Source organism: Capra hircus, chromosome 4 (genome assembly GCF_001704415.2).
Source record: "Capra hircus breed San Clemente chromosome 4, ASM170441v1, whole genome shotgun sequence".
In the NCBI taxonomy this organism is placed as follows: Eukaryota; Metazoa; Chordata; class Mammalia; order Artiodactyla; family Bovidae; genus Capra; species Capra hircus.
Genome location: NC_030811.1, coordinates 6,081,502 through 6,107,093, shown reverse-complemented (window position 1 = coordinate 6,107,093; position 25,592 = coordinate 6,081,502). Strand labels below are relative to the sequence as shown.

At 55.5% G+C, this 25,592-nt stretch overlaps 2 protein-coding genes across 2 annotated transcripts; both read right to left on the bottom strand.

Annotated features, from left to right (window-relative positions):
• IQCA1L (IQ motif containing with AAA domain 1 like) lies at positions 421–18,207 on the bottom strand. The gene is made up of 19 exons (XM_018047466.1): positions 18,197–18,207; positions 17,212–17,539; positions 15,837–15,956; positions 15,368–15,553; positions 12,738–12,809; positions 11,184–11,389; positions 10,309–10,393; positions 9,765–9,884; positions 9,530–9,605; positions 9,073–9,179; positions 4,941–5,024; positions 4,789–4,847; positions 4,000–4,082; positions 3,730–3,837; positions 2,881–3,080; positions 2,328–2,414; positions 1,899–2,076; positions 946–1,184; positions 421–525 (listed from the first exon to the last, which is right to left on the bottom strand). Exons 1-19 carry the CDS (start codon positions 18,205–18,207, stop codon positions 421–423), a joined length of 2,454 nt encoding a protein of 817 aa, XP_017902955.1.
• Positions 20,191–22,886, bottom strand: LOC102188114 (late histone H2B.L4-like). The gene is made up of 2 exons (XM_005679687.3): positions 22,591–22,886; positions 20,191–20,450 (listed from the first exon to the last, which is right to left on the bottom strand). Exons 1-2 carry the CDS (start codon positions 22,720–22,722, stop codon positions 20,214–20,216), a joined length of 369 nt encoding a protein of 122 aa, XP_005679744.1. The 5' UTR covers positions 22,723–22,886; the 3' UTR covers positions 20,191–20,213.

Here is a 25,592-nt window from a genome sequence, read left to right as displayed (position 1 = left end):
CCTTGCCTGGAGAATCCCGTGGATAGAGGAGCCTAGCGGGCTCCAGTCCACGAGGTCGCAAAGGGTCGGACACAACGAAGCACGCACACACGGACACCTCAGGGAGGGGGAGGGCTGGGGAGCCAGGGTGGGGAAATGATAGCAGGTGAAGACACCAGGTCGGGGTCAGAGGAGTCTGGGAACCAGAGCAGAGCTGGCTTGTGAGCGGCGGGGCCGGGGGTGGAGAGAGGGTGGCTGCGAAGTGGAGCAAGGCTGAGCCGGGCAGGGGCACAGAGCAAGCGGTGGGAAGCATGGACATGGACAAAGCGAGCAGGTCCCCGAGCCGTCTGGCCGTTTATACCGCTGCCCCGCCCCGGTTCCCTCCTGGCCCATGGGGCCCCACCCATCCTGCTCCTAATCTCAGGCACCCCAGCCTCAGCATCACTTCTTCTTCTTCTCCTTTGCCAGCTTGGCCTCCTCAGCAGCATCCTGGTCCTTGAGAAGCTTCATCCTCTTCTTGCCCAGCGGGGTCTTGAAGTACCAGTCCTGGGTTGCAGGAAGGGTGAAGGCAACAGGTCAGACCCTTCGCTCTGCTGGCTGACCTCGCCCTTCCCTTCAGATGGATCTGCATCTTCCACGCGCAGGTCCTCTGCTCTCCTCTGGGGTCCTAGGGTTCCTGCCAGAGCCCTGGTTTCCCTCGCTCATCACCGGATACTCTGGGCCACAGTCAGGGGTGAGAGGTCTCCTCCCCTGCCCTGCACCCCCTGGCCCTCCCCCGGCCATCCCTGGGGTCAGTGGCTGCGGGTGCCCAACTGGCCCTGCCCACGAGTCCTTCTCTTCTGAGCTCCGTGGGGAGCAGATGGAGGGGTCCAAAGTACACTATGGGCCTGGGGGGGGGGCTTCAGAGGGCTGACTCCCCCACTGCTGTTCGTCCTGCTCCCCCCACCGCCCCTGCCAAAGCGTCACCTTCAGGGACTCCTCCTCCTCCCTGTACACCGGGTCCAGCTTCGCCAGGGGCCCCAGGAACTCTGAGGTCAGGAGGGGCCGCTTGGACAGCTGTAGGAGCCTCCGCTCGGTCAGCACCGCCTGGATGGCTTGGAGGATGCAGCCAGCTGTGTAGCCGTCGGACACCTTGGCCAGGGCGCTGATGTCCAGGTGCTGGGTCCCCTGGACTCCCTGGGCCTCAATCATATGCCTCCAGAGCACTGCACGCAGTTGAGGGTGGGGGGACACGGGGCAGAGAGAGGCAGTGGGCGCCTCCGTGTCTACAGAGGAGCTCTGTGCTTCTGGAAGGCTGCCCGGTGTCCAGCAGCGCCCCTCCTCCTGGGGAGGTAAGGATCTTCCTCCCCACTTAACATGGCAAGTGAGACTCTGAGGACTTGAGCGGCCTGCCCGTGTCTACAGAGGCACACCAGGCCCCAGGCCCCAGGGCGGCTTGTCTAGCCATCCTTCCAGAGCACCTGGAGTGGAGGGCAGGACTCAGAGCAGGGGCGGATAGGGGAAGCAGGGAGCTTTGGCAAGGGCAGTCCTTCGACCCCTTCTCTGACCTGACCCCACATTCCCCGGCCTCACCATGAAAAAAGTGAAAAAGTGTTAGTCACTCTGAAGTATCCGACTCTGTGCGACCCCATGGAGACTGTAGCCTGCCAGGCTCCTCTGTCCGTGGGATTCTCCAGGCAAGAATACTGGAGTGGGCTGCCATTCCCTTCTCCAGGGGAATCTTCCCGACCCAGGGATAGAACCTGCATCTCCTGCATTGCAGGCAGATTCTTTTACCATCTGAGCCACCAGGGAAGACCTGGGTCGGGAAGATCCCCTGCAGGAGGGCAGGGCTACCCACTCCAGCATCCTGGCCTGGAGAATCCCACGGGCAGAGGAATCTGGTGGGCTGCAGTCCACGGGGTCTCAAGGGGCCTCACCATAACGAGAGGCATAATCGGGCCGAGGCAGGAGGAGGATGCGCTCATAGGTTCGGCAAAGGCCCTTCATCTCGGCCACCTGCGGCCGGTCGGTGGTCCCGATCAGCATCACGCGGTCCCCGGGACTCAGCAGCCGCAGGGCCTTGGTGAGGTCCTTCTTTATTCGCTTCGGGTCCATCTGTTCCGGGGTCGGTGGGGAGGGAGGGGTGGGGTGGGGACCAGGGACATCATAGTGGCTTCTAATTCACAAAGCTCAGCCTCACAAGGACCGCGGTGGGGGTGGGGGCAGACGGGAGGGACTGTCGGTCCCGCTTTAAGGGTAAGGACATAAGGCAGGAGGAGGACTCGTCAGAGGCCATGTGGCGGGTGAGGTCTAGAGTGACGTGAACACACCCACGCCTGCCAGCCCTGCCCACGGGCTCTGCCCACCTCCTCCTCTTCTTTGGGGACCCGCTTGTAGAAAGTCTTCTCCGCATTCCCAATCCAGATCACAGAGGGCTGTAGGTACCGAGCCACCTGGATGCATCAGAGAACAGAAGCCCGAGGTTAGATGTCCTTGGGGAAGGGTCCCTTCCCCATCCGGTTGAACCCAGGGTCAGGGCTGTCCTCGGTCAGTGGCTGGATTCGTTCACACAACCTGCTTGCCCCAACTCTGTGCCCTTCCAACACCCATCACACCAGAGTCCCTGCCCTCCCTGGGGTGATGGTGGTGGTGCGGGGGGCTATGTGTTCAGCTTCATCTCTGCCAAAAGAAGAAACTACCCTGTCTCCCACTTCCTTCCCACCTCCCCCATCACTGGGGCTTTGGGAATCCACAAGCTCCCAGCAGGGACTGACTGGTAGGGAGACCTCACGAGCTCCTGAAACGACTCCGCAGCTGGGTGACCCTCCCACGCGCCCCCCCCCCCCCCCGCCCACCGAGCCCACCCGGCCCTGTTGTCTCAGTCTGAGAACTCAAGATGCCGTCGGAAGACTCCCAGACCTTAAAGACAACGTGTACCAGCATCTGCCCGCCAGTCTTGCCGGGGTATTTGCCCTGCAGGTTCTCCGGCGACAGGTCGAAAAAGTTGGCACCGGTCTCCGTGCATACGGCCTTCACCAGCATCTTCTTGCCCATGCCAGAGGGGCCCACCAGGAGGATGGAGCGGATGAGAGGAGCCATGGCGTGTATATCTGGGGAGCCTGAGAGAGAAGACGGAGTGGGGGCGGCTAGGGGCCGGCAGGGGGCCAGGGGTGGAGACGTCGAGTCAGGGGAGGCCATGGGCCCCAGGCTGGGCAAGACGAGGGTCAGGTCACGGCTGCACTCTTCTGCCCCAGGGCCTGGGCAATGACCCCGGGAGAGGCAGCCTGGATGGAGCCTAATGGTTTAGCAAGCCTAATTCTGAAGGGCTACATGGGAAGGGGGACACTGGCGGGGAGAGAGCGGGGTTCAGAAGAGAGCCTCCCTCCTCCCAGTACCCTTTCTTCTCTCCACCCCACCTGTTTCCATTCCTGGATTTTGAAGGGATGGAATTAAAGGGCATGTGACAAAGCCCTTCAGAAAGATTCAGCCTTTGGTGTGTTTCAGGGAGTGGGGGGCTGATCTTCTGGGAACAGGATAGACTAGGGCAGATTGCTCAGGACTGAGGGAGGGGCTGGAAATGTGGGGTCCTCAGCAGGTTGAGGGCCTGCCTGGCTTCAGAGTGTGACCTCTGGGGGGCCCCAAGGAAGGCACAGGGGGAGCCTGACATGCACCCAAAGCCTGTCAGGAGGGTGGATGGATCCACCCTCCTCAGCCGCCTGCCCCGAAGCCCCACCACTCCAGGGCCTGCCTCCCCATCAGGCCTCTCACCGAGCCGCAGAATCCCGTACAAGGCCATGTTCTGCCTGATGTCAGCCAGGGAGGGCATAGGCAGCTTGTTTGCCAAGTTCAGGGCTGATCCAAGGTAGAGGCAGTCACCTGGGGTGGGGAGGGGGGCGCAGCTGGTGAGCGGCACCTGCTGGGGCAGGGCACGCGGGGAGAGGGGTCACGTAGGGCTGGCAGTTGGCTTCGGGGGTGGCCACGGCCCGGGGAACCGCTCCTTGGTCCAGCCCTGGAGCAGGCGCTGCAGGGAGGTCTCACCAATGTAGTCTTTCAAGGGCACTGTCTCGCTCTTCTTTAGAAGGCCTAAGACAACGAGCTCTTCAAACAGGGAGTCCATAGGCCTGGCAGAGGATGGCGCATGGGGGTGCCCAGGACAAAAGGAAAGGGACACAGATTGGTGGGGGCGCTGCAGGCAGGAGCAAGGGGGACTCGCCAGGGGTACCCTGTCCACCTTCCTGTGGTCAGACAGCATCGGAAGGCACGACACTGGCCCACTGGCCCAGACGGTAGCGTGCCCCAGCTGGGTGCCCTGGGGTTTGAGTGGTGTGTGAGAAGGACCAGCACCCTCTGAGACCCAACGTGGGTGACACACAGCCCCTTCCTAGAAACCACATGGAAGGTGTACACGCTATCGGGAGGCTGGGGGCGGGGTTGGCCAGGAACGCAGCTGGCCCCAGTGTGCTCACATCACCAGAGGAGTGGAAAGGGGCCACTGGCAAGGCCCCGACGCCCCAGAGTGGGATGCCCAAGGGTGGTGGGGGAGTAGGGAAGGAAGGAGACACAGGAAGCAGGGAGCGTTTGGAACAATGCCCCACTCACAGCTCATCCTGAATCTCCACTTTCAAAACATTTTCTTGTGCTTGAGTTCATCCTCACGGCTCTCCCGTGAGTTTGGCAGGGCAGGGACTCGGGTTACTGAGGACGGGGGCTCAGAGAGGTTAAGTGACTTCCCCCAGGTCAAACAGCTACAGAACCAGGCCCTGAAGTCTGATCTGTCCTGGACGAGGGCTCACTCCACCACCCCCAGGAAAGTGCGGGCTCTGCTACCTGTCTGGGGTCAGGTCTTTTTCCTTCTTCTTCTTCCCGGGTTTCTTGCCTGCCTTCTTCTGGTAGAAAGCAAACACAGGCAGTGGTCTTCTCTTCCTTGCCTCCCCTGCCCAAGCGACCTGCCTTGTTCCAGCCCCAGCCCCTCGTCTTGCCTTTGGAAGCTTCACAGGTCTCGTCTCCTCCCTGTCCACGGCCAACCTCAGGTTCTTCAGCTCCTGACGCATCAGATCATCCACCTGGGGGCCGGCAGGGGGTGTGATGGGGTGACCAGGGCTTGGGGAGGACAGGTAGGAGGCTGAGGATGAAGTCGGGGTCGGGGGGCCCTCAGGGAAGATCCAGCCCAGCCCAGCGATGGCAACTGGTGGGGGTGGAGGGTTCTTTCGGAATGTCCCAACCCTAATCCATATCTCGCTCATGCTTGAGCCTGGCATCCATGTGGGCAGAAGCTCTGAGGATGGAGCCAGTCAGCTTTCAGTTCAAGCCCCAGTTCAGTTCAGTTCAGTTCAGTTCAGTTATGTCCAATTCTTTGTGGCCCTATGGACTGCAGCACACCAAGCCTTCCTGCCGGGAGCCAGTGTGAGGAATCCCGCTGATGGCAAAGGTCATGAGGAAGGAGGCTTGACATACGCAAAGGCGGGATCAAGCCTCAGGGGTCCCCTTGGAGATTCTCGAGCATCTACCCCCAAAACCAGAGTCTGCCTACCTTACTGCATTATGTTTCCACCTATTTTTCTGACATTAACAGGGGGCTATCCCCCACCACCTTTCTCTGGAAAAAGTTAACTTAGAGCTCCAGTTAACAGTCTCCTGCATACAAAAGGAGTGTCTCAGCTCAAACCCCTCTGATGGCTCTCTAACTTTCCTGACAGGTTTACCCAGACTTTTACAACTACGCATGTGATTGTTTATAGCCCCCCAACCGCGAGAGGCACGAAGCTTAAAACATTTTAAAGATACAGAGCCTTTTTCAAAGAGCTAAGAATTATATTGGTGAAAGGTTTTCATTGTTGTGTTAATGACTGCCACCAGGCCTCCATATCCTTTATCTTTTAGGCCCCTGGAGGATATTAATCAATGTAATTGGGATGCAGAAATAGGAATATAGTAGTTTTGATGTTAGCAATACTAGACTTTTGAGTTAATGAATTTTCTCTTTGTTACAAATCATAGTACTCCTCTTTCCTTGTTATAAATTGTTGTGTCCTTGCTATGTAAGAATGTAGCCTTAATTAGTGCTTTCTGAGAGTGGCACCTGACTTTAGTAAGAACAACACTTTTAGGGCAAATAAGTTTTCTGGTTGACGGACCCTTATCAGAAAAGGGCCATAAAATGCTAATAGGCCTCCTGGCCAGAAGATGATGTAAATCACCTAAGACCTGTGTATACAGCTAGGTATGCAGAGAGAAAGCCTGGTCTCGATAAAGGTCAGGGCTGCTGACCTTGCATGATTTTGTATTATCCATTGATCTCTATATACAAAAAAAAAAAGTATAAAAGCTTTCCTGGAAAATAAAGGATGAACCAGTTTCTCGGAAATCTGGCTTCCCCCGTGTCTTCTTTCTTTCTTACTCTATTTTCTGGCTGATTCCCCTCTGGAGCATAGAGGCTCATCGTGTCTAGTTATTTGTCTCGGCTTCTAAGACCCACATGAGAGGGAGCCCAAGGCGGGGCACCCTCTGCTATTCAAGTGGGCGCCTGTGACCTTATGTAGACAGTGTAAGTCTCTTGTCTGAGGCTTTATTGGCTTTCTATGTAAACCAAGGAATGCAGCCTCTTTCTCTCCTCTATTTTCTTAACTGCAAACTCTTTCCTTATCTCTCTCTAAATCTATATATCTCTCTCGCCATACCGTCCCCGCTTAGAATTACCCTGGATCCACTGGGGCTGGACCCCAGCACCTCCCTGTCCATCACCAGCTCCCAGAGCTTACTCAAACTCATGTCCTTCAAGTCAGTGATGCCATCCAATCATCTCATCCTCTGTCATCCCCTTCTCCTCCCACTTTCAATCTTCCCTAGCATCAAGGGTTTTTCCAATGAGTCAGTCCTTCACATCAGGTGGCCAAAGTATTGGAGCTTCAGCTTTAGCATCAGTCCTTCCAATGAACACCCAGGACTGATCTCCTTTAGGATGGACTGGCTGAATCTCGTTGCAGTCCAAGGGACTCTCAAGAGTCTTCTCCAATACCACAGTTCAAAAGCATCAATTCTTTGGCACTCAGCTTTCTTTTAGTCCAACTCTCACATCCATACATGACCACTGGAAAAACCATAGCCTTGACTAGATGGACCTTTGTTGGCAAAGTAATGTCTCTGCTTTTGAATATGCTATCTAGGTTGCTCATAACTTTCCTTCCAAAGAGTGTCTTCTAATTTCATGGCTTAGGTCATCATCTGCAGTGATTCTGGAGCCCAAGAAAATAAAGTCTCTCACTGTTTCCATTGTTTCCCCAATTATTTGCATGAAGTGATGGGACCAGATACCGTTATCTCAGTTTTCTGAACATTGAGTTTTAAGCCAACTTCTTCACTCTCCTCTTTCACTTTCATCAAGAAGCTCTTAGTTCTTCACTTTCTGCCATAAGGGTGGTATCATCTGCATATCTGAGGTTATTGATATTTCTCCCAGCAATCTTGATTTCAGCTTGTGCTTCATCCACTCTGACATTTTTCATGATGTAGTCTGCATGTAAGTTAAATAACCAGCATGACAATATACAGCCTTGACATACTTCTTTCCCTATTTGGAACCGGTCTGTTCTTCCATGTCCAGTTCTAACTGTTGCATCTTGACCTGCATACAGATTTCTCAGGAGTCAGGTAAGGTGGTCCGGTATTCCCATCTCTTGAAGAATTTTCCACAGTTTGTTGTGATCCACACAGTCAAAGGCTTTGGCATAGTCAATAAAGTAGAAATAGATGTTTTTCTGGAACTCTTGCTTTTTCGATGATCAAATGGATATTAGCAATTTGATCTCTGATTCCTCTGCCTTTTCTAAAACCAGCTTGAACATCTAGAAGTTCATAGTTCACATACTGTTGAGGCTTGGCTTGAAGAATTTTGAGCATTACTTTGCTAGTGTGTGAGATGAGTGCAGTTGTGTGGTAGTTTGAGCATTCTTTGGCATTGCCTTTCTTTGGGATTGAATGAAAACTGACCTTTTCCAGTCCTGTGGCCACTGCTGAGTTTCCCAAATAGGCTGGCATATTGAGTGCAGCACTTTCACAGCATCATCTTTCAGGATTTGAAACAGCTCAACTGGGATTCCATCACCTCCACTAGCTTTGTTCATAGTGATGCTTCCTAAGGCCCACTTGACTTCACATTCCAGGATGTCTGGCTCTAGGTGAGTGATCACACCATCGTGGTTATCTGGGTCATGAAAATCTTTTTTTGTATAGTTTTTCTGTGTATTCTTGCCACCTCTTCTTAATCTCTTCTGCTTCTGTTACATCCATACCATTTCTATTCTTTATTGTGCCCATCTCTGCATGAAATGTTCCCTTGGTATCTCTAATTTTCTTGAAGAGATCTCTAGTCTTTCCCATTCTATTGTTTTCCTGTATTTATTTGCATTGTTCACTGAGGAAGGTTTTCTTATCTTTCCTTGCTATTCTCTGGAACTCTGCATTCAAATGGGTATCTCATTTTCTCCCTTGCCTTTAGCTCAAACCCCAGATCCACTGTTTAAAGTCTGCATGGGGGACTTTCCTGCTGGCCCCATGTCTAAGAATCTGTCTTGCAATGCAGGGGATGCAGGTTCAATCCCCGATCAAAGAATGAAGATCATGCATGCCACAAAGCAACTAAGCTGTGCCCCACAACTACTGACCCCCCACCCACAACTAGAGAGTCCGCGTGCTGCAACGAAACGTCTCAAGGGCCGCAACTAAGATCCAATGCTGCCAAATAAATTAAATAGTCTGCGTGACCTTGAGCAATTTCGTGACCTCTCAGCCTCAGGTTCCTCACATGTGATGTCAAGAAAATTAAGGCGCCTGCCTCACATGTTGTTGGAAAGATTGTGTGATCCAGTGCTCCCAAGGTGGGCAGCACAGGGTGGGCAGAGGACAGTGGGTATGTCCCCAGCATAGAGCCCCTCGTGTCCCCCACCCTCAGGGCTGTGTCAGAGGACCCCGGGGACCAAGATGCCCCCAGATGGGAACAGGACTACACCAGGCAGGCAGTGCCTAGAGGCAGGGTGCTGCAGAGGCTGGCAGGCCGGGGGCTGATGGGCAGCAAGGATGGAGTCTGATCCTTGGAGGCCCTGCAGGGATGCTCACCTGTATCCGGATCTCCTGTTCCACCTCTTTCCTCTCTTCCATCTTGAGGGTCTCAGAGTCAAAACTCTGGCTGGGAAAGAGGCTGTCAAACCGGTTCTTCCACAGATCTGCTGGTGCAGGGGCGTATGTCCAGGATCCAGATGTACACACACACTCACGCTCATGTGCACACAGAAGCTCACAGGTGCACACATGCACGCTGGCCCAGCTCTCCTCTCACTGAGCTGCCTGGCACTTCCAGCCAGACTGCAGATCCAGGCCTGATCCCAAGGCCTGTGGCCACAGGATTCAGACCCACAGCCCAGGGAGCACACCTCACGCCCCTCTCCTCTTCGGCTTTCTCCCTTCGGCCGTCACCCGCATGTCCCCATGCCCCCTACACGTGGCACGGGCCCACTCTCCCAGGGACCAAGGTCACCCCAAGACCCCGCAGGCCTGACCGCCCCTCTGCTCTCACTCATGTACTCCTTGTGGCCAGCGTTAATTGCAGGGATGGATTTGGAAGGCAGTGCTCTAAGCATCATGTCTGCTTCCTGGAACAGAGGCATCCTCCACTCAGAGCCCTCACCTCCACGCATCACCTCCGCACATCTGGGAGGTGTGCTGATGCTCCCAGACCCGCCTCCCGCCAGGCACTCTCTGAGACTCCGTGCCCCTGCCCCCTTGGTCCGTGGCTCCAGGCGGTGCCTTACTCCCTTCTTGGTCTTTTCTCCCTTCTTCTTTTTCTCTTTTTCCTCCTTTTCTTTCTCCTTACTTTTCTCTTGCTCCTTTTTTTTGTTCTCCTGGACTTGCACCTCCAGTTCCATCCTCACCTGTGACAGGCACAGGAAGATGCTTTGGAGAAGACCAAGGGGGTTGATACGAGCCAAAGAATCCCAGGGCCTGAGCTAGGGGTGGACCCAGGATTCCCAAGGCCTCGCGTCACTGGTGCGACCCAGGCATCGAGGGTCCAGGAAGAAAGGGGCTCAACTGAGTGGGTGGGTGCTTGCTCAGAGCTGCTGCTCTCCCCGGGGGTCTCCATGGAAGTGGGGAGATGGAGTCACAGTGCTCTCATCACACACGTCACCTCTCTCTGACCCAGGGGGCCTTCTCCAGCTCCTTCTGGGGACCCCTTCCTCCACCACATCTGCATCCTCTCCCCCAGCCCCCGCCACCCTCAGCTGACACTCAGGTTACTCTCTCTAACCTCAGATTCCACCTAACACAGAAATGCCTCTATTCCCACCTCTGGGGTACCTGTTCTGGAGTCTTGTCTGCAAAGATCAGGGAGGATCCACCTAAAGACTCGTCTGGATAATCAGGGAATCGGCCGGTGAGGGCACTAAATGGACATAAAATGGTTGGAGAGACGGATGGATGGAAGAATGGGTGGATAGATGAGTGGACGGAAAAGTGGATGGGTGGATGGATGCATGGATGGATGGACAGATGGGTGGAGGAACAGAAGGATAAATGGATGATGGATGGGTGGACAGATGGGTGGGTGGATGGACAGATGGGTGGATGGACAGAGGGGTGGACGGATGGATAGATGGATGCGTGGACGGATGGACAGATGGGTGGATGGGTGGGTGGATGGACAGATGGGTGGATGGACAGGGGGTGGACGGATGGATAGATGGATGCGTGGACGGATGGACAGATGGGTGGATGGATGCATGGATGGATGTACAGATGGGCGGAGGAACAGAAGGATAAATGGATGATGGATAGGTAGACAGATGGGTGGGTGGATGGACAGATGGGTGGATGGACGGAGGGGTGGACGGATAGGTGGCTGGCTGGATGGATGGATGGATGGACGATTGAGAAAGACAAAGGACAAGGCAGACAGGGAGAGGGGGAGGGTGTGGATCGTTACAGGACAGAGTAGGGAGACCAGTGAGGGGGTGTCCCTGGACACTTTCCCATCTTATTCTGGCATTTTCTCTGCCATCTGGGGAAGCAGGAAGTCACGTGCAGTGCTGTTCCCGCAGGCTGGGGGCCCCGAGTTACACCCAGTGTGTCAGCAGCGTGTCAGGGGTTGGGGGGTAAGCCGGGGTGGGCTGAGAAAGGCAAGAGGGGGTTCACGGCGGGGGAGGGGCGGGTCCGCGGAGGCCGGGGGCACTGACTGGCACTCGATGAACCACTGTCGGATCTGCTCCTTCATCTTCTCCTTCATGTCGGGCCCCTCTACCTCCCGGAGGTGGTCGCGGGCCTTCACCACGGCCAGCTGGAACTCCTCCTCCTTCTCGGCCTGCCGGAGCCTGCGCACATCTGCCCCAAGGCTGGCCTGGGACCAGGTGCCCCGGGGCTCCGCCGGGCTGGCTGAGGGGAGCTGGGGACGTGGACGGGGAGGCGAGGGGCTCAGGGGTGGGAGTGGGGTGCCCCAGCACTCCCCATCCCCGCACAGAGCCCCGTGTGCACACACACCCACGCGGAACAGCAGGGCTTGCCTGCATCAGAAGAAATTGTGTTTGCAGCCTGAAACTCGTCTGTGTAAATTACTCTGATAATGAGTTTGCTAGATGCATCCGGGCTGGCCCCCCCCCCCCACCCGCTCCCCCAGCACCCGCGCCCCCCACCCCAGCCTCCAGCCCCAGCCCCAGCCCCACCCCCACGCCCAGCGCCCGTGTTGGCAGCCGCTCCGCAGCCACTTTCCCGCCTCATTGGCTCCCAAATGTATTTTAAATATCACTCTGCGCAGAGACAATTACTGAAAACGCTGAGCTCACACTGTTGATGGGCCCAGGCGGCCGGGCTCATTCCTCACCCACCAGTCGTGCCATGGCCCCCTGCCCCCCCACCCCACCAAGACACGACCCAGCCCTGGCCTCCTGGGGTCCGGCTGCCCCGTCATCGGCGAGCTCCGACCTCCGCTCCCACGTGGACCACCCGGTCCTTCCCTCCTTCTGAAGCCCCCAGCCTCCTTGGAGCGGCCATCCCAGCCCTGGCCTCCGATCCTTCTGTCCCCAACCCCAGCACCCCCTCCCAGCCCCTCCTTCAATCTCCCCTTATAGGCCAGGCTTTTGTGGCTCTGCCCAGGGCCCAGCGCCCTCCCAGGGATCGCAGAACCTCACCCCTGTGATGGCTTCCTCTCCTAAGTCAGCAGAGCCCAGCTGGGGGCCGATCACCACAGAGTACAGGACTCGGGTCTGTCTTCCCCGCCTGCACCCTCACCCCTGGCGGCCCATGCTCCCCGCCCCCACCCTCCATGGGCACATTCATGCCCCAGTCATCTAGCTCACACTTAGCCATTCTGCCTGCAGGGCAGAGGAGAGGAGGGAATCGGGGATCTCAGAGCGAGTGGGGAGCCTGTGCCCCCCGCGAAAGGCTCTGGGGTGAAGGGGGTGTGTCCTCATCGCAACTGGGCCCCCCACATGCTTCTCCCAGAGGCTGCAGGAAACCCACTGGCCCTGGGAACTGGCCTTGTGCCACTGCGGGGCTCACTCCCTGCAGCCTCTCCTGCCAGCTCCATCGTGGGCCAGGGGACAGGATGCTCTGAGCCACCGTCCCTCACCCCACCCCATGTATGACTTCCTTCCAAAGGGCTCTGGTGGGGGGGAGCAGGAAGGGATGTGGCTTGGCAGTGGCTTTGTGGTGACCTTCCACCAGGGTCCCCAGACCCTCCTCCCCCAGTCCTCAATGGAGGGAGGTGTACACAGGGCTGGGGGCAGGATGCTCACCATGCCGATGAACTCCATCTCGGTTCGCCGGTCCTGCTGAGTGCGTTTCCTCTGCAGGTAACCCTTCCACACCTGGGGGGACACATGGGCCCGGACACTCCCCACACTGCCTTTCTGCTGGGATGCAGGTTAGTGGGCAGATCTCTGGGGAGGGCACCTCTAGGATTCAGCTCACTGGCCACTGACCCTTGAGCAAAGATAGCCCAGACAGGGTGGGGCCGGTCTGCACCCAGACCCCCGGCACTCTTGGAGCCCCCCAGGAATTCCCTCTGTCTCATCTCCACCTTCTAACCTGCCTTTAAAAATATTTCTGTTCTTAGTTGCGGCAGGTGAACTCTTAGTTGCAGCATGTGGGATCTAGTTCCCCAACCGAGGATCGAACCTGGGCCTCTTGCATTGGGAGTGCAGAGTCTTAGCCAACAGACCACTAGGGAAGTCCCTAACCTGCTGTATCTTTTGAGGCACAAATCAGAGCTCAGACTCCACCTCCTCTGAGAAGCCCTCCCCGCTCTCACTTCTCAGCATACTTGCAGCATCTGGAGTAAATGCTTGCTTCCACCCAGGCCCATAGACCTGGGTGCTGTTGAGACCATGCAGCTCCCCTAATTAATCCCTACATGTTACAAGGAAACTGAGGCCAGAGATGGGACATGGCCTCTCCCAGGTCCCAGGGCCGTTCGGCGCAGAGCCAAGACCAAGGCCCGGTTTCCTGACTCCTCACCCAGGGCTCCTCTCCCGGCTACTCTTGGGCCCGTGGACAACCCGGTGCCCTGGGGAGAATAGAGGGAGGCAGGGCCAGTGCCTCACCCGGCAGTTTGACTGGGACAGAGACTCAGTGGGCAGGCTCTGTCCAGGCTCCTGGCCAGGCTTTGTCCTCCTGCTCCCGTGACAAGCACAGGAAAGACCCCTGATAACTGAGGGCCTCACACAATCTCCCTGTGTGATGAGTGGGGAACCTGGGACCTGGGACACAGTGTTGCCATACCCTTGAGGTCTGGAGACAGGGACGAAAGGACGAGTTTTGACTTTCGGGTTGGGGGAGGATGCTCCAGCTTTGGGGCTGACCCTCCTTCTCCAAAGGTTTGTTTTAGCGAGCCCTGAGGGTGAGGACCCCCTGTTCACCCATGGGGCAGCCAGACCTGGGTGCAGGATGCACAGCACCCCAGCCCAAGTCCCCTGATTTGCAATCTGAAAATCTATCTCGGTTGGAGAGGACATCTGTTCTCAAGGCTGCTGTCTTTTAGTTGGCTGGTTTGCTCTGGATTTTGGGGAAGAAGTCCTAAGTCTCCTGTATTGGGCTGGGAAACAGAAGTTTTGGAGGCTCTGAGACTTGATAGAAGACGGGAGAGGAGCAGTCCTGGGCCTTCCTGCCCTGGCGTTCTCTAGGGCGCCTCCCATCTTATCAAGCTGGTAAACACTGCCCCTCTGTGAGTCGACTTAGCGCACCCAGGGGGAGATCCGCAGGGCTGCCAGGAGACAGGAGAGGCATGCCTGCCAGGACAGCGGGCCGGCACAGGGAGGATCTAGAGATGGAGCTGGGTGTTCTGTAGTGAGGTGGGAGGGGCTGTGATGAAAGGGTGACCTCAGGGGGCCCAGACCCCGAAGACACCTGGAGTCATCAGTTCTCAGACTCCATATCCTTCATCATGCTTCCTTTTGCCTCAGCTACCTGGAGGCTCAGGCTACAATTCAGCGACTCATTTCTTTGCCTTTCTTTTTTATTTTTTAGTTATGACAGAATGATAACGTTTACAGGAGACTTGGGAAATACAGAAGAGTTACATACGGTTCCACTACATATTACAATTATTTTTTTTTTCAGTAGATAAACTAATATTTTTAGCTGGAGCTTCCCTGGTGGCTCAGACAGTAAAGTGTCTGCCTGCAGTGCAGGAGACCCAAGTTCGATCCCTGGGTCGGGAACATCCCCTGGAGAAGGAAATGGCAACCCACTCCAGTATCCTTGCCTGAAAGATTCCATGGACAGAGGCCTGGCGGGCTACAGTCCATGGGGTTGCAAAGAGTCGGACACAACTGAGCAACTTCATTTCACTCACTTTCAACATCAAACTCTCAAAAATTCATAAAATGAACAGACAGAAAAACAGAAAGATATAGTAGGCCGGAAGAGTTTTTGTGACTCATTTTTCACCGTCTTACAAGTTTTGGGGATGATTGTCTACTCTGTTCTGCTGCTGTATTATGGATCTTTCTCCCCTAATTTAAAATTTTTATTTATTATTGTTATTTTTAAAATTTTTGGCCACACCATGTGGCTTGTGGAATTTTAGTTCCCTGAACAGGGATCGAACTCAGGTCCTTGGCAGTGAGAATGAGGTGCCCTCACCCCCGGACTGCCAGAGAATTCCCTTTCTCCTTTGATTTTAATGATCCTTCTGTTTGGGGGGCTTTTATGGCGTCCCACTTCAAGTCTTTTGGGGAAGATGGAGAACAAATAATAAATAAGATACATATTTATTACCGATGAAGTTCCCTAGCTTAACATCTAGTTGTGGGGCAGCAGAATCCAAGTGTCTGTATTTCTGTCTTCAATTGCTGAGCCAGGCAGTCTTCCTGGAGGAGGTGACTTTCCTCCAGGGTGCCTGGTGTTGGGGGGTGGGGGGTTTTACCTTCTGTATGGTGATGGCTGCTTCATCCTGACTGAACTTGAACCGACCTTCCTCCCAAATCTTCCGGTCTCGCTCCTCCTCTTTCCGAATCTCCCGCATGAAGGTGGCCCGGAGCCTGCCTTGCCTGGCCCGCTCGGCCTTTTGCAGTAGCATTATGGCCTCAGTCCGGCTTAATATTGGAAAGCTCTGGCCACAGCAGGAGCAAAGGAGGAGGAAACGAGGGAGGGTTGCCATCTCCAGTTGGGAGATCAGTCCCCTCAAGACATGCTGGGGGCATGTCCCAGGGCAGTGAGGTGCCCAAGTTGTGTGTCTCTGCCTTGGTGTGGGAAGGTTACGAGGAGCATAGAGCAGCAGTGAGGGGGCCAGGACTACCCAAAGCGCTCTCTGAGGTGGTGAAGGGCAGGACAGGGCCTCCACGTCCTGAAGCAGGGAGCTCTGTTCCAGGGCGGGGGGTGTCTCCCTGACTCACCCCCTCTGAGATCTCTGGCTTCAGTCTGGACAGCAGCTCCGTCAGCACGTGTTCCCGCTCCTTCAGGATGCTGGACCGCTCCAGCTCAAAATACTTGGGAATCGGGACCTCCAGGTCTGCCTTTGGGGCAACACAGGAGAAGGAGAGTTGGGAATAAACCTCCAGACCCTCTGTCCAACCCATTACTGCCTTCAGCTGCATACACACCCCTGGGGCTGGCTTCCTCCATCCTAGAGCTGCGGGGTGGGAAATGTACAGATTTTGGGCAGATTGCCCCAAGAGTCATTCCCCTCTTCCTTTGACCTTGTCATGTGCCCAGAGTTGAATTCTGAAGGGTCATGGTAGGTAATGGGCAGTGGTCCCAGTCCTAGCTGTACATATGAGTCAACTGGGACCCAAGCTCTTAAAATGGAGGCTCCTAGGCCCTCCCCGGGCAACCACATCAGAATGGCAGGCCCTGGAGAATGTCTGTTTTTTCAAGTCCACAGATGGGTCTCAGGCAGCTAGTTGGGGAAACTTTGAGTCCTCCTTAGACGTGGAACAGGGAGCCCTGACCTTGGGACGGGCTGGAGGCCAGTGCAGAAGCGCTATGCTCTGGGACTTGCTGATGCACAGACATCCACTGAGGGTCTTGTGAAAATGCAGAGGCAGAGTAGTGGGCCTGGGGTGCAGCCAGAGATTCTGCATCTCTAACAAGCTCCTCGGTGATGCTGACGCTGCTGGTCCGCGAACCACGCTTTGAGGAACAAGCCTCCAGGGGACCCTTTCCAGCAATTCCCTGCAATGGGGTTCGTGGATCCTCCTGGCCAAACAGAACTTCCAGCCTGACTCCCCAGCCACCCTTAACTGCCTTTTTTTTTTTTTTAAGATTTATTTATTTATTTTTGGCTGTGCTAGGGCTTTGTTGCTGCACACAGGCTTTCTCTAGATGCTGCAAGTGGGGGTTACTCTCTAGTTGGGGGTGCACAGGCTTCTCACTGCGGTGCCTTCTCTTGGGGAGCTCAGGCTCTAGGCTCAGTTGTTGTGGCTCATGGGCTCAGCTGCCACATAGCGTGTGGGATCTTCCCAGAGCAGGGTTTGAACCCGCGTCCCTTGCATTGGCAGGCAGACTCAATCGCTAGACGACCAGGGAAGTCACACCTCCTAAGGTGCGTGAACTTTCCAAATCCCATCGCCCTATCTGCCCTGCCTGCCTTCCCTTGCAGATGACGTTCCAGGGCCTGGGGTGTCCGAGGAAAGTCAAGGCCACCCCTACTCCAAGCTGGGGCTGGGGCTTGGTTTGCTTCCACAAGGAGGGGGAGATCAAGGCTAGCCACCCCCCCAGCTCCCCGCCCCCCGAGCTGGGGTGGGTGCGGTGCTTGAGCAGCCTGCGCACCGGGGTGAGCTTTAAGTCCTGCAGCACTTGGTCCAGGCAGTGGGTCTCACACAGGTCGGCGCGAACCAGATCGTCTTTGAGCTCCAGCACGCGGCAGGCCACGCTGTCCAGCAGCCGCCGCAGCAGCCGCCGCTTCTGCGGCTGCACCATCTGGTCGTAGAGAGTGTCGAAGCGGCGCAGCAGCCCCAAGTAGTACAGATAGAGCGAGGAGAGCCGGTACTGGAAGGACTGCCGCTCGCGCTCGGAAACGGCTTCCCCCAGCAGCGGCTCCTGGTCCAGCAGCTCTTCCAAGATCAGGTGGGAGGAGTCCCAGAGGCGCTGGTAAGCTCTGGGAGGAGGGGGCGGCAGGGGGCGCCCTGAGCCTCAGAGGAGTGGGGAAGGGGGCTGAGGAGGGGATGCCCTGAGCCTGAGAAGAGCAAGGGCGGGGTGGCGTGGGGGGAGCTCCCCTGAGGCGCCTGAAGACCTGAACTCAAGGTCCCAGAAGATGTGATGCTAAGGAGATTCATGGCCCGGAGGTGGAGTTCCAGGAAGGGAGAGGACTTCAGGAAGCTGAGATGGTGGCCCCAGGGAGACCCCCTGAGGCTTAGAGAAGCCGAGGGACTGGGGCTCCTGGGGCTGGAGCCCACTGAGGGAGGAACAAGGAGGGTGATGAATGGGCACCTGCCAACGGCGGGGCCTTTCAGAGCCTGTGGCTGGTCCCTCCAGGCTGGAGGGAGACCCAGCGATGCTGCAGTGGTCTAGGATGGTGGGCTGGAAGCGGGGGTGAGGGCGAGCTGTAGAGAAAGGTACTGTGTGGAGGGACTGTTCTGGAATCAATAGCCTGAGGGAAACCTGAGCACAGGCAGGAGCGGCCAGGGTGGCTGTGAGTGTCCAGGGTCCAGGTGGGGCCAGCCCTCAGAAGCCCCTCTCCCACCAGCCCATCCCAGGGGCCCGGCCCAAGGACCAGGGAGGCGCCATGCCCTTTGTTCTCCCCTCCTTCACTCACGCCTCGGACATGGTGCCCAACTCCACTCTGCCCTTTGTGAGCTGGTCCTGGAATCCACAGAATGTCTGTGGTTCCACCCAGATGCCGCTCCACAAAGCCAGAATAGCCCAGTTTTAAGAGTTCTGTCCCATTGTCTCAAAGTTCTAAGGCTGTGAAGGGAAGGGGTACAGGTACAGAATTGGGGACGCTTATCTTGGAGGACACCCCGGAGGTGGCATGCCAGATGGCGTGGGCTCCCTTGTAGCAAGCCTTGGCCAGGGGACGGTGGGGTCAGCCGCAGCTACTTCCCTTGTGAGGATCAAATGAAAGAACGGGCTTTGTTTGACGTCACCCTGTAGACCATGAGGCTCTGGGTGGTTGTTAGTCCTAAAGGCATTCGTCCAGCTGTCCTCTCTGCTGGAGACCAGGCCCAGCCTCCCTACGCTCGTGTGTGACTGCACCACAGGGGCAAAGGGGCAGGAGTTGGGCTTGGCAGGCCTGGGTTCACGCGGCTTGTGGACTCTTAGTTCCCCAACCGGGAACTGAACCCAGGGACACGGCAGTGAAAGAGCAGAGTCCTACCCACTGGATCACCAGGGATGTCCCCATGCTTCCCTCGAAGTGAGCACAAACACGCCAGTTCCCCTGGGGTCTGACATCAGTTCACAAGGTTCGAGTGAGCTGTACCTGTGTAAAGAATGATGTTGCAAGGAGTAGTAGGTGGGACTCAGTGGTGTTTGGGGGCTCCTTCTGAGCTCTCTGTGGGTTTCCCCATCACTGCTTCAGGCTCACGAGGACATTCTTTGGAAAATTCAAAGCATATCAGCCTGGCTTGGGTCTGCTGGGGTGAGCTTTTGGCTCAGTGTCAAGTGGGGAACGTCTGAATAAATACATAAGGCAAGGGGCAAAGGACAGGGGAGGAGAGAGACAGGCAGAGGATCGGGAGAGGAATCCACGCGTCCCCAGAGCTTCCGAGGACCTTGCCGAAATGCAGATTCCCATTCAGCATGCTGAGCTAGAGCCCAGGATTCTGCATTCCTAACCTGCATTCCCAGGGTGTTACAGAAGCTGCTGGCCTGTGAATCACGCCTAGAGTAGCAAGGAGTGTAAACACAGTGGGAGTGGGGAGGAGCCGAGCTTCCGGGCCAGGTCTCCTGAGCCAGTCTTTGTCCTGCCCTGGGACAAAAGCTTGGATAATTAGTTCTCACCACGTGGCATTTCCACCGTAGGCTTGACAGCGGAGGAAACAACAGTTCAGCCATCGTTACAGCGAGCCTTTTCAATATATGAACTTGAAGTTACAAAGGGAACATAAAGGATTTTGGAATGTTCACTCAATCCCAGCCAGCCCTTCACTCCACTGCCGTGGAGGCTGAATTAGAGACAAAAGGAGAATGTGGTCATGTGTTATGTAGTGAATCTAGGCGCATGTTGTACAAGGGGTTATGGTACTATTTTTGCTTTTTTTTTTTTCCCCCAAAATAAAATGGGGGAAGAAAAGTTAGGAGTCTCAAAAACATTCTCACCAATTTGTTCTGAAATTAAGGGGAAGAAAATCTTAGGGGAAAATAAAAATATCTTCAAGATCCCAGTAGGTTACTTTGAAGCTGGTTTGGGCCTTTTGTTTTTGTATCTTGTAGATCTGTGTAGCCCCTGTGCCCAGCACAGGACAAAAATAATAGTCTTCTAGAAATGGCCTCACAGAACCCCATACTGAAGGAGGGATGCACGTGCAATTTCAGGCCCAGAGAGGGCGTGATGGAAACAGCCAGCGGCAGACTCAGGATTCTAACCCAGACCAGGTCGTCCCTCATCTCACCAAACAAGACTGCTGTACATTTACAAAGAGTCACATGTCACTTGTGGGCCCCACCCAGAAAGCAGGTGTTAATGAGGTATGCATAAATGTTCTTCCATCTTGGGGGCATGACAAGTAGTGATACCCTGCCACACACCACACCTCACCTCCACACATCCCTTTTTGAAATCAGCACAACACAGGAGAGCAGTGCAGCCTTTATTAAGGTTGGGCCCCGGGTCACTTGGAGCTGGTGTACTTGGTCACGGCCTTGGTGCCCTCGGACACGGCGTGCTTGGCCAGCTCCCCAGGCAGTAGCAGACGCACGGCTGTCTGGACCTCCCGGGACGTCAGTGTGGTTCGACCCGAGTACTGGGCCAGCCGGGCAGCCTCGCCGGCCAGCCGCTCAAACAGATCATTCACGAACGAGTTCATGATGCTCATGGCCTTGGAGGAGATGCCGATGTCGGGGTGCACCTGGGGAAGCAGCAGGAGCAATCTGTTAACATGGGGGCTCTGCCTGATGCCACAAGCCCCACCCCCAAGTTGGGGACCACAAGGCTGCCTCATCACCCTCTTTCCAGAGGCCAGACAGGTTACTACTATAGCCAAGTTAAAAAAAAAGTTTCTCCCAACTGCAACAGATAAGGAATGCTGCCTCTTTTTTTCCCTTCTTTTTCCATTTAATGGTTTGCACAGCGTTTTGTACCACGGATGCCTCATAGTTTATATCACCATCCCTCTCTTCATGGACATTTAGGGGGTGTGCTTTACTTTTTGCTATTATATCGTGTTCTAATAAATACATGTCTTTAACACTTAACACTTGTACGAGTAAGCTGGTTATTCCTAGAAGTTCCTAGAGGGCTGGTGCACATAACTTGGTAGATCGTTAACCAGATTATTTTCCAGAAAGGGCGCACCTAGGACATACCCTCCGCACCAGACTGGAGTGAGGAGACTGGGATCTGGGGCTGTTCTGTGAGTCCCTGTGGGACCTCACACAAGGCACTTTCCTCTGAGCCTGTTTCCTCTTCTGTCACACCAGCTTTTGAACTAGGTGATCTCTAGTAAAACAAACGGGAGGGACCTTATAACAATCCTAACACGTGAGCAGGCAGACACCATTTCTCTGCAAAAAGTGAAAGTAAAGTGAAGTCGCTCAGTCGTGTCCAACTCTTTGTGACCCCATGGACTGTAGTCTACCAGGCTCCTCCGTCCATAGGATTTTCCAGGCAAGAGTACTGGAGTGGGGTGCCATTTCCTTCTCCAGGGGATCTTTCTGACCCAGGGTCTTCCGTGCTGTAGGTAGACACTTTACCATCTGAGCCACCATTTCTCTGAGAAGTGGGAGGGAAGTGACTGCTGACAAACACATCAGGCCAGTGAAGGAGGTGAACGAACACCCTGGCTCCTGGCCCGGCTGCTCCCTCTCCACACAGCCTCTGGGGGCCACGGATCTGACAGCGGGAAGCCTGAGCCGGACCGTGGTCATCACATCTTCTTCCCTTGAGGTGGCCGGGGCAGTGCCCCCCCCCGACCTGGTGGACCTGTTCAGCAGCTCTCTTCGGGGAGCCCAGTCCTGCCGCAACGCTCCCTTCACAACTTTGGAGCCAAAAAGCTAGGCTAAGCTGCAGGGGGCTCACTAATACCAGCTCCCACTCAACTTTCATCAGGACCCCGGAGTCTTCTCTGCTGCTGCCCTTTGGCCTGTCCACATGTGTGCCGGGCCCACCCCGTGAGAGCGCTCCTAGAGACCCCGGCCGTCCAGTCACTCAAATTGCTTATGGGATTTCAGACCGGAGACAAGGTTCATGTCTGGGGTCTGGTCTCACAAGGGGTGAGACTCAGGCAGGTGAGGGGAGACCCAGGGCAGGCAGCTCACTGCCAGGCCCAGCTCTGCTGAGCGGGGCAGAGCATTTGAGGCCAGGTGGCCTGGGATCCTTCAGACACAGCGGTTGTGTGCCCTTTGGTGGCACTGCGTGAGTCCCAGGAGTAGATGGTCCTCACAGGTGCGCTGGGAGTCTGAGTGTGGGTTATGGTTGGGGCTTACCCAGAGTCAGGGCCGGCCGGGGATGGGGGTCTGAGATAACCTCCACTGTTGCCAGGTCACGTGACCCACTCACCCTGCTGGGCCCTTAGTACCTTAGGTTCCTTATCTATAAGGTAGACCAACCCCTCAGCCCCTCAAAGACGGAGCGCCGCCCACCTAGGGGGCTCCCCCGAGACCGCAGTTCATCGGAGCTACTCCTCGCTTCGGCCACAGCTAACTAGTCCCTTTTGTTTGGACCAGCACGTTTGACACCTGATCACCGTCAGCCCTGCACTTTCTGGTGGTCTTCCTTTACTTAAACTGTCCCACCTAAGGTCCCACACGACTGTTTCATCTGTCCCAGAGCCCTGTAGCCTCTGGACCGGGGTGGGAGCATGTTTGAATCGCCTCCTGCCCGTCACAGGCTCAGGACAGACACGGAGCGGCCCCCTGGGGCCTCTGAAATGAAGAGTGACCCCACAAGAGGGGCGCGGGGGCCTTTGTGCAGGGAGTGAACCCCATCCAGGCCCTTTCCAGGCTTTTGCCAGCCCCCGCCCCACGCCCATGGTGGCCCCCCACGCTCACCTGCTTGAGCACCTTGTAGATGTACATGGAGTAGGTTTCTTTGCGCCGGCTGCGCCTTCTGGACTTCTTGTCCCCAGGACTCCGGCCCCGCCGGCCCCCAGACTGCTGCAGCTGTCCGTGCTCGGCGCTCATCCTCCTGGTCCTCCCGGCGGCCTCTTCCCACGTCTTGGGCGAACTTTTAAGAGTTCAGCTGCCCGTCCACCTGGAGGGGCTGGGGGCCAGCACCTGGGCGCAGGGGCGGGGCCAGGCCCAACCCTGTTCAGAACGTGCTCTCCGTTAATCCTGAAAGAGCCTAATGGCTTCTTCCTCTCCACCGCCCCCAGGATTCCATCTCTGAATAAGCCTCCACCAGCCCCCTTCCCCACCCTTCCGTCTCCCCAGATGCTTGTAACACACATGTTAGAGTTCAGGCTGTGCCCTCACTCAGCACCCGTGTGCTCGCATGGATGGCTGAGTGCTGGAGAGCGTCAAGCGGAGCACAAGGCCCCCAGCACCACCCACCAAGTGCTAGTGCTCTTCACTCAGTCTCACTAGCGTTATTCATTCATTCACTTTGTGACCCCATGGACTGGAGCCCGCTAAGCTCCTCTGTCCATGGAATTCTCCAGGCAAGAACACTGGAGTGGGTTGCCCTTCTCCAGGGCATCTTCCTGACCTAGAGGAAGGGTCTTCTGCATTGCAGGCAGATTCTTTACCATCAGAGCCACCAGGGAAGGCCCCCTCCCCTTCTCCGAGGGCCTACAATTTAGCTGGAGAGATGACTGGTTCTCCGGAAACCATCAAGGAAGGGTGAAAGGGTAAAGTTTGTGAAACTGAGTTCGGGAAGAAATGTAATGAGGTCATCACAGAGCACCAAGCTGAGCTCCCTGTGATATTTGGCAGCTACCTGCTTCACACATGGTCATGTATATATGCCAGCGCGACTCTCCCAATTCGCCCCGTTCTCCCCTTCCCCCCAGGTCTCCATGAACCTCCTCTACCCTTTTTCTCTGTTCCTGCCTGGAACTACGTTCATCTATACCATTTTTCTAGATTCCATGTACATGCATTAAAATATGTTTTTCTCTTTCTGACTTACTTCTCTCTCTCTCTATATATATATTTTAAGATAGGCTTATACAAATAGACAATTGATTAAAAAAAAGAAGAAACCTCTGGCTTCAGGAAATAAATGGAGATTTGAAGCTGGTCTGGTAGGCCATGCATGCGTGCACAGTTGTGCCCGACTCTTTGCAACCCCATGGATCTTGCATTTTCCAGGCAAAAATACTGGATCAGGTTGCCATTTCCTTCTCCAGGGGATCTTCCCCACTCAGGATTCAAACCAGGATCTCTTGCGTCTCCTGCATTGGCAGGCTGATTCTTTATCACTGTGCCACCTGGGAAGCCCCTGGTAGGATGGGTACAATTTAACTAGGAAGAGAGATTTTAGTTGGGAGGAAAGGGAGAAAGAAATCAGTGGGTGTGGTTTCGGGGAGGCAGAAGATGGAGCGGAACCTGAGCCCAGACAGGTGAAGGCAGCAGGAACCACAGCTGGCAGGGCCTGACAGGGAGAGTTTTGGTGAAGGTGGACTGGAAGAAGCTGGAGTGAGAAACACGGGGTGCTCTCTGTGAACATGGGGCCCCTGTGGAAGTGAGCTGTGAAGGGAAGGGGGAAAAAAGTGCTATTCTGCAGAGGTGGTGGTCTCACTTTGCACCTAGTGTGACTATTTCAGGTCCTTGAATGCTGTGGTTAAGGAAATTGAGAGCAACGGGATAAGCCCAGGCTGTGGGGAGAAGAGGGTTTTCCCAATAAAGAGGTGGGGAGGAGCCAAATGAGCATCACCTGCCATAGGCGCCTGAGCACCCTCCACCTCACCAAGCCCCCACACCCCCAGTTCCCACCATTCAGCTGTGGCTGTACACCGGGGGTTGGAGGAGCAGGAGGTAGACTCTCGATCCAAAATAAGGCACTGATTTTAGACACTTGTAGTAATGTGTATTTCGTGGGATTTTTGAAACATTTTTAAAAATGTTGAGGCTAGCGTTTTTTCTGGACAAGCTGACCAGCCTACTGCATCCCTTCCTCCAGGCCTGGAGACCCCTTCCCCCTGTCCTGGAGACCCGAACAGACCTCAGCAGGAGTTCTTCACACAACCAGGCCCTCCCTTGGCCAAAGTAGCAGCTCTCCGTCTCTGTTCCCATTATCCTCCTAACCAAACCTCTGGACACTCAGGACAGACTGATGAGCCATTTTTCTCTGGGCCCCCGCCTTGAGGCACAAAGCAACCAGGCCAGGCCCCTGGGGGTCAGGGGGCGGAGTCAGAGTGGAGTCCCTCACTCCAGCCTTGGAATCTAGGGCTCAGCTGCAGGCACTCACCTGATACCCTGTCCCCTCCGCCCAGGGCAGCTCTGGGACTCCACAGCCATCTGAGAAGACCCTACTCACCTTTCACGTTACAGCACTGATCCCAGCTTTCTGGGCAGTTACTCACAAGAAACTTCCCTCCCTTTTAAGGTCTCCTGTGTAGCCTACCATCTAAGTTACAAGTTAAAGGGCACTGATGAATGCCCTTTCCGTCTTATTGGCTTTCCCATTGGACCATGAGCTCTTCGGGGGTTTAGACACCATCAGGGACTTTTTTTGTGTTTTACTGTCTTAGAAACCATGGCTGTGCATGTTTCCCCACTGGGGGAGACAAGGATGGTTGCTGAGACTTCAGAGGTGAAGGCAGGCAGGAAGCCTGGTGGCACAAAGGCTGGATGGGCTATTAAAGTTCAGACAGGCTAAGCAAAGCCCTGGCATGGAGTATTGATAAAGTGGATGCAGCGCTAATGAAAATTAAGGCCGTGGACAGGCTAACATCACAGAACTTCTTGTATTCCACCAGGAATACAGCAGCAGCAGCACTGGGCAACCCTCAGCAATGTCAATTCCTGGTCTCACTAGACCTACTGAACCAGAAACTCCGAGGCGAGACCCAGCAGTCTGTGATCCAATGAGCCTTCAGCTGATTCTGACG

Coding starts and splice junctions, on each gene's coding strand:
- IQCA1L (XM_018047466.1), bottom strand. Junction 2,077..2,327: donor TCCCCAAAGAAGAGGAGGAG/GTGGGCAGAGCC, acceptor ACCCCGGAACAG/ATGGACCCGAAGCGAATAAA. Junction 1,185..1,898: donor CGATTATGCCTCTCGTTATG/GTGAGGCCCCTT, acceptor AACTGCGTGCAG/TGCTCTGGAGGCATATGATT.
- LOC102188114 (XM_005679687.3), bottom strand. CDS start 22,722: ATGAGCGCCGAGCACGGACAGCTGCAGCAGTCTGGGGGCCGGCGGGGC. Junction 20,451..22,590: donor TCTACAAGGTGCTCAAGCAG/GTGAGCGTGGGG, acceptor CTGCTTCCCCAG/GTGCACCCCGACATCGGCAT.